Below are 8210 nucleotides of genomic sequence, written 5' to 3' on the forward strand. Positions count from 1 at the left end.
CATGACATAATCAAGAGTGGAATCCCATGCTGGTTCCTATTGGTATATACCTATAGTAAGTACGTTTTGAAGCTGTGTATAATACGGGTAAGAATACGACTAGAATTCTTGATGAAAGAAAAGAATGGGAAAGTAACTGTAACCATTTTCGTTAAGTATGAGTGTTTTGATATATGTCTTGAAGTCTTCCAAAAGTATTTTAATACATCTAAATACACTACATGTATATACATTTTAACTGAGTCGTTAAGTCATCGTTAGTCGTTACATGTAAGTGTTGTTTTGAAACCTTTAAGTTAACGATCTCAATTAATGTTGTTAACCCATTGTTTATTATATCTAATGAGATGTTAAATTATTATATTATCATGATATTATGATATATTAATATATCTTAATATGATATATATACATTTAAATGTCGTTACAACGATAATCGTTACATATATGTCTCGTTTCGAAATCCTTAAGGTAGTAGTCTTGTTTATATGTATATAACTCATTGTTAATATACTTATGGAGATACTTACTTATCATAATCTCATGTTAACCATATGTATATCCATATATATATCGTCATGTCGTTTTTACAAGTTTTAACGTTCGTGAATCGCCGGTCAACTTGGGTGGTCAATTGTCTATATGAAACATATTTCAATTAATCAAGTCTTAACAAGTTTGATTGCTTAACATGTTGGAAATATTTAATCATGTAAATATCAATCTCAATTAATATATATAAACATGGAAAAGTTCGGGTCACTACACCTATGATGTTGGATTCGTATACGAGCACTATGTGTCGGGAAGCATGGGGTCGCCCAAATTTTGCTCGTGCTATGATTGAGATTTATACTGAAAGTGTGTTAAGAGAAAATTTGAAAGTTGCTACTCCGAGTTTGGAAGGTAAAAGTAATATCATTGATGTGGTAAAAGCGGAATACGAATGGAAGCCCCCTAGGTGTGCAGGTTGTTGTGTGTTTGGTCACTTGGACACTCAATGTCCGAAGCAGGTTCAGGCCGTGATAGTGAAAGATAAAGTTGGTGATGATGGGTTTCAAATGGTGGGTAAGAAAAAACCTGATGGTAAAAAACATATGAACCAAGCTGGTGTGCCTTTGAATATGAATAAAAATAAATTCATTTATAGACCAAAACAAAAACAGGTACATCCAAGTGTTGTGAAGCAAGGAAGTGGTAACATAGGTGCAGCGGCTATAACATCTACTTCAGTGCCTATAGGGAATGCTTTTGGTGTTTTAAATGATATCGAAAATGATAATGTTCAAGGCGAGCCGTTTCATTTACTGGATGAGCCGAGTGACGTGGAGATTAATGATGATGAAATGGCTAGTTTTGTGGCAAATGCGAATACTGAGGGGGCATGCACTCCCGTACTTGATGGTGTCCAATGATTAGTCTCACTTCATGGAATGTGCGGGGCTTAAACCTCACCCCGAAACAGAATGAGGTACTTGATGTTGTTCAGAGTAATCAATTATGTGCTTGTGCCATTCTTGAATCTCATGTTGCTATGGATAAACTGAATAAGATTGGTAATGTGGTATTCCCGAATTGGTCATGGTCCTCTAACGTGTCAGCTTGCAAATCTGGTACGCGTATTCTGATTGGTTGGGATCCTGTGATCATTAATTTGATGATACTCGCTATGTCAGATCATGTGACGATCGCTCCAAATCCATATGGACGAACACGTCATTCATTGATTTCATTGCGAGGTATTTGACCTCTATGTGATACGTTTTGTAACATTGCATTCGTTTGAAAAGGTATTTCAATAATGAATATATAAATTCCAGGTTTTTTTTACATCTGATGATTCCTACGTATAGACAATCACCATTTAAATGGTTTACAATAATACATCTGTTGACAATACAGTCAAAATAAGATACATGGTAATGGTTTGATGAATGCAAGTTTCTTGTATATAGCATGTATGACTCCAAGCACATAACTTGTATCACGTATGAGCAAACAGCGGAAGACTTCTAGAAACCTGAGAATAAACATGCTTCAAGTGTCAACACAAAGGTTGGTGAGTTCATAGTTTTAATATTACACATAATCCGTATATCAATGTGGATTACAAAAGTTCAGTTGTTTTATTCAAAACGTTTATCATTATGTTTTAAATAAAAGGTGGATCACAAGATTTCAGTTGTTTCATCCGAAACGTTTATCAATCGGTTCTACAAAGTTGAGAACCCTGGTAACTAAACTTTAACGTTTATAATATGTACCCCTCGTTTAACATGCAACCAACATGTACAATACACGCAATCCAACGTGTACTAACTTCAAATAGCATACGTCTGTTTTATAGTTCAGGCTAGAGTTTCTTTCTATACCTGGAACAGACAGGGATGTCAAGCCCTATGGATCCATATACTACTACTCGCGCCCACCAGTTCTTATAACTGGCAGTTACTAGTTACCAAAGCTAAGGGATTTTCGGTTCAAACTCGGTGTAGAATTTAGTATGTACTTGTATCCATTGCGTTTAAAATAAAGTGCATGTATTCTCAGCCCAAAAATATAGATTGCAAAAGCAATTAAAAAGGGAGCAATGAAACTCACGCATATAAATATTGTATATCGGTTAATAAAGCATTTGCATGTATTCTCAGCCCAAAAATGTAAAGGGTAAAAGGGAAAATGAAACTCACGCATATAAATCTAGTATTTTCAGTATTTATAAACAGTCGCATGTATTCTCAGCCCAAAAATGTAAAGGGTAAAAGGGAAAATGAAACTCACTGTTTAATATTGATATACAATATTGCAGGAAAGCACGTAGACGCATTGGAGATGATAAACACGGGGTTTGATTCACAAAAAATACCCCCGAACATTACCCATAACCTCCTTGGCAATAACTCATAATTTCCTTAGCTCTAGCTTGCTCGAAAACTCATTTTGAAAATTACTTGGACAGCACTCCGTCGTAATATTTGATGTACATTATTATTTTTGTATCGCAAAAATAATAACACTAATAATAAAAAAAATAATAAGATTAATAATAATCTTATTAATAATAATAATAATAATAATAATAATAATAATATAAATAATAAATAAAATAAATACGGAGTAATATGTATGTGTGTGTTTTTTTTTTCTTTCTTTACTCGGCAGAAAATGTTGCAATTTATAGAACCTGGCCTGAAATCTGGAGTCATGCGACTCGCATGGAAATGGCCTTCTGGCCATGCGACTCGCATGAGGACCTGGGACAGCTCACATTGTTTTGGCTCCTAGCTTGTCGACATAATATAAAATAAATATAAATATATAAATAATTAATATAATTATTTATATATTATATTTTATTCTTGTGCATAGTAGACTAGATATTTTTGGTCCGTTGCGTCGGGCGTTTCTTCTTGACTAGGGTCCCGGTTCCGGATTTTCAGACGTCCTTGCGTACTATTTTATATCTTGTACTTTGCGTTCCGCAACTTGTACTCTTGTCATTTTTAGACGTTCTTCATCAATAAATTGAACCTTTTTAATTGTATCTTGTACATTTGAGCATTTTGGACCTTTCCGTCTTCAATTCTTCGTTTTCGCCTTTTGTCTTCGCACTTATTAAATATAAACGAATATTACTTGAATATGGAACAATTGCAACTAAAATCCTGTCTTTCTTGGGGGATAATGCTATGAAATATATGTTCCTTTTTAGCCTTATCAATAGCCTTAAATTATCCCTTAATTATATCACTCAAAGTGTATCTTAAACTTTCGAGTGTTTTGGTCATTTACTTCTATAAATCATCGTCTCGCTATTTGTTAAAATACATTTCACTGTAGCAATTCACTGTAGCAAAGTCAATTTCACTGTAGCAAATAGTGATTTTCGAAAACACTGTAGCATTTTGAGTAATGTGGCAATTTGAAAACACTGTAACAAATTAGTGTTTAACTGGTTCATCTTAAACGCTTTAGTTAACTTATCTAAATATCAATTGAATCAATAAACGAATGTTACTATCGTTTACTAAATAACTTGAAATCATATATATTCAAATAGATATATAAACCAATAAGTTTAATGTACGGTATCATGCAATTAAAACTTTGTTACATTTTCAAGTTATATTATATATATGTATCTATTTACATATTATGGTTCGCGAATCTTTGAGAACAATCGAAGGGTATTTGAATAGTTTAAAATTTTGAGATTCAACTTCATAGACTTTGCTTATCGTGTCAGAAACGTTAAAGATTAAGTTTAAATTTGGTCAGAAATTTCCGGGTCATCACAGATCAGGTGGTACACTGTCAAGTCTGCTCGGTTAATGGTGATTGTAATTTTTTTGTTTCGTTTGTTTATGCTGCGAACTTGTATATTGACCGTAGGCCTCTATGGCAAGATTGTTTGAAACATAATGTGTTTATTGGTATGTGCCCTTGGGTGATTATGGGGGACTTCAATGCTTCTCTAAACATTGAAGAATTCTATACCGGTGTGGCGTCTACGACGATTGCTATGCGGGAATTCAAAGAGTGTGTTGATAGCCTCTGTATGACCGATGTTAACCATTCGGGACTTCAATATACATGGAATCAACGGCCTAAAACAAATGATGGTATATTGAAGAAAATTGATCGTGTAATGGCTAATGATGTGTTTATTGAACACTATACTAACGCGTTTGCTATCTTTCAACCATACCGAATATCGGATCACTCACCATCGATTCTTAAAATTCCATCAGGAGTGACTCGAAAACATGGCCCATTCAGGTTTAGTAATTATATTACTAATCATTGTTTGTTTCAGGATACGGTTTCAGAGTGTTGGAATCAGGTGGTTCAAGGTCAAGAAATGTTCAAAGTGGTGATGAAACTTCGTGGGCTAAAAAAACCGTTGCGTAAACTTATGTGGATGAAGGGTAATCTTCATGATCGGGTTATTGATTGTCGGCTAAAACTGGAGCAAGCTCAAAAAGATTTAGATATCGACCCTAGATCAGTGGCAGCGAGGATTAATGCTACGGTTGCATTGAATGATTTTAATGATGCTGTTTTTGAAGAGGAAAGCTTCCTAAAATAGAAATCAAAAATCGAGTGGTTACGTGTGGGGGATAACAACTCAAGCTTTTTCCATAAGGTAGTTAAAGGTCGTACTAATCGAACCCGAATTCAATCGATTACTGATGCAAACGGACTGTTCTTGGAAGGTCTTGCGGTGCCGAAAATCTTTGTAGATCACTATAAGGTATTTCTTGGACAAGCGGAATCATGTGTTGAAATTAACACGCCTGCCTCATTGTTTAATCGGACTGTTGATAGCCAAAAAGCCATGCTTATGACTCGGCCGGTTTCAAATCAGGAGGTCAAAGATGCTATCTTTATTATCAGTGATTCTAAATCCCCAGGTCCCGACGGGTATACGGCTGCATTTTTTAAAAAAGCATGGGATACTATTGGTGGTGACATCACACGAGCAGTGCAGGAATTTTTCGTCACGGGCCAAATGCTTAAGGAAATCAACTGCACGATCATAACTCTCCTGCCAAAAGTTCATACGCATAGTAAAGTGACAGATTACAGACCTATATCGTGTTGCAATGTTTTATACAAATGCATTAGTAAAATTATTGTAAGCCGCATCAAATCTTCCCTCGATGATATTATTAATATTAATCAATCGGCGTTTGTTCCGGGTCGTAACATTACAGACAATATTTTGCTCACGCAAGAATTAATGAGGAATTATCACCTGAACAGAGGGACTCCTAGATGTGCGTTTAAAGTTGACATTCAGAAAGCTTATGATACTGTTGATTGGGAGTTTCTTAATGTTATCCTCATTTGTTTTGGTTTTCCGTCAAAAATGGTTGACTGGATTATGAAGTGTGTGTCTTCCACTTCTTATTTGATTAGCATTAATGGGGAGTTACATGGCTTCTTCAAAGGAAAGTGTGGTCTCCGGCAAGGGGACCGTTATCCCCATACTTATTTACGCTCGTTATGGAAGTTCTTTCTCTAATGCTTCAACGCAATATTAAGCGATCTTCGAAATTCAGGTATCATCCTAAGTGTGATAAGCTTAAGATAATTAATCTTTGTTTTGCAGATGACCTGTTTTTGTTCACACATGCTAGCCTTGATTCGATTTCTGTGATTCGTGATTCCCTAGAGGAATTTAAAGCTTGTTCTGGCTTGTCCCCGAGCTTGCCTAAAAGCATAGTTTTTTTTTTGCTAATGTTTCTCCGGCTATGAAAGCTAATATATTGGAGATCCTGCCGTTTGAGGAGGGTAAATTGCCGGTGAGATACCTCGGTGTCCCTCTTGTTTCTTCTCGGCTCATGTATCGCGATTGTAAGATATTGGTTGAGAGAGTCAAGAAAAAAGTTGATGACTGGAAGAACAAATACCTTTCTTTCGCCGGAAGATTACAGCTTATTATTTCAGTTCTTACTTCGATGCAAATATATTGGTGTTCAGTTTTCATCTTTCCGGAGGCAACAATTAATGATATTGAGAAAATTCTTCGCGGGTTTCTTTGGTGTCAGGGTGAGATGAAAAAAGGTAAAGCAAAAGTCAAATGGGATGATCTTTGTAAACCTAAGGATGAAGGGGGTCTCGGTATAAAAAGGTTAAAGTATTGGAACATAGCACTTATGACGTCTCATATATGGCGTATTCTGGCTCACAAGCAAACTTTATGGATCCAATGGATACATACGTACCGTCTTGCGAATAATCATTTTTGGGAAGTTTCGATTTCGGCTAATGCAAGTTGGAGTTGGAGGAAATTATTGCGTATTCGTCCGGTAGTCAAAAAAATTTTTATTCATCAGATTGGTAATGGGCAGTCTACATCCGCGTGGTTTGATTCGTGGAGTAATCTAGGTAGGATTGATAATCTCATTCCTCCTACTGACATTCGAGTTGCTGGGCTTCAGAAAAAAGTCAGTGACATTGTAAATGGGCCGAGGTTGGAATGGCCTGCTTTGTAGACTTCGCTGTACCCGGTTTTGTTACTAGTACAGACTCCAATCTTGTCGAATAAAGCTGATGATATTGTGTGGTGTGGTGTTGACAACTTACCACATAAATTTTCGGTGCATCAAGTGTGGGACAGTATTCGTCCGCGAGCTGCTCGGGTTAACTGGTTTCGGGTTATTTGGTACTCACAGTGCATTCCGCGCCATGCGTTCCTTGTTTGGCTCTTGATGGGGGAAAGATTAAAAACTCAAGATAAACTCAAGGCATGGGATGTTCACAATGGATCGCAGTTTCTCTGTTCACTTTGTAAACGATGCCCGGATTCTCACGTGCATTTATTTTTTGAGTGTAAGTTTGCGAGTGAAGTGTGGAATAAATTGAGAACTGTTACCCGTATCCCTACACTTTCGAACTGGAAAACGGGGTGTGATTGGTTATCGGGAGTGGCTTCTAGAAATGTGGTTAACGTGGTGGTAGCTAAACTTGTTTTTGGGGCCGCGGTCTACTATATTTGGCAGGAAAGGAACAATAGACTATTTAAAAAGTCTCATCGTTCGGAAGTAAAATTGGTTGAAGACATTTTCGGTATAGTTCGTTTAAAATTGATGTCACTCAAGTTTAAGGACTCGGCTAGAGTTGCAAGGGTGAAGTCAACATGGCAGATTCATTAATTTCTTAGTCTTGTTAATGGTTGGTTTGTTTTTTGGTTGTGCATGTTGTTGCTGGTTGCTTAGTAGCTTCAAGGCTTTCTTGTTGCTCCTGCTTTGTTTTGTTATTCTTTTATTTTTTAATAAAATTTACCGGGGTAAACCCTTTACCTAATTTTTTTTTTTTAATTAAATTTGAATCTCCACCATTTTGAATCACAAAGCTTTTAATCGAATTGAAAATAATTCTTTAGTTTGAACTATTGCTCTCAACATCAATTATGAATTCTTCCTTGACGGGTTTTCTTATTTATGTATATTACTTGCACAAAACTAACTTAATTTCACTTCAAAATGTAAATTTTGAGGAAGATACATATTATGCCCGCCTTTACCTCATGGGAAGACTTCGATAGTTGGATCGAGACCGCATCTTTATCAGTATCATCTATGATTCGAGTTACTGCTTTAGTGGTGACATTCATTTGGGCTATTTAGCGACTTCGGAACGGAATCGTATTTAACGAATCATTTTGTAGTAGATTTAATTTATTTGAGGTAAGTAGGTCTTTT

The 8210-nt window shown here is 36.0% G+C and overlaps 1 protein-coding gene across 1 annotated transcript; it reads left to right on the forward strand.

The window, feature by feature from the left end:
• Nucleotides 1-1411: 1411 nt before the first annotated feature.
• Nucleotides 1412-6261, forward strand: LOC139863279 (uncharacterized). Its single transcript, XM_071851914.1, has 4 exons — nucleotides 1412-1613; nucleotides 4299-5059; nucleotides 5147-5981; nucleotides 6116-6261. The coding sequence occupies exons 1-4, from the start codon at nucleotides 1412-1414 to the stop codon at nucleotides 6259-6261; spliced, it is 1944 nt and encodes a 647-aa protein (XP_071708015.1).
• The last annotated feature ends 1949 nt before the right edge of the window (nucleotides 6262-8210 follow it).

Source organism: Rutidosis leptorrhynchoides, chromosome 8, assembly GCF_046630445.1.
Source record: "Rutidosis leptorrhynchoides isolate AG116_Rl617_1_P2 chromosome 8, CSIRO_AGI_Rlap_v1, whole genome shotgun sequence".
Lineage (NCBI taxonomy): Eukaryota > Viridiplantae > Streptophyta > Magnoliopsida > Asterales > Asteraceae > Rutidosis > Rutidosis leptorrhynchoides.

What these genes read in the sequence shown, in the direction of transcription:
- LOC139863279 (XM_071851914.1), top strand. Translation starts at nt 1,412, where the DNA reads ATGATTAGTCTCACTTCATGGAATGTGCGGGGCTTAAACCTCACCCCG. An exon ending in CGTGTCAGCTTGCAAATCTG is followed by an intron (nt 1,614 to 4,298) that starts GTACGCGTATTC and finishes GGGTCATCACAG; the next exon opens with ATCAGGTGGTACACTGTCAA. An exon ending in TGGTCTCCGGCAAGGGGACC is followed by an intron (nt 5,982 to 6,115) that starts GTTATCCCCATA and finishes TTTGTTTTGCAG; the next exon opens with ATGACCTGTTTTTGTTCACA.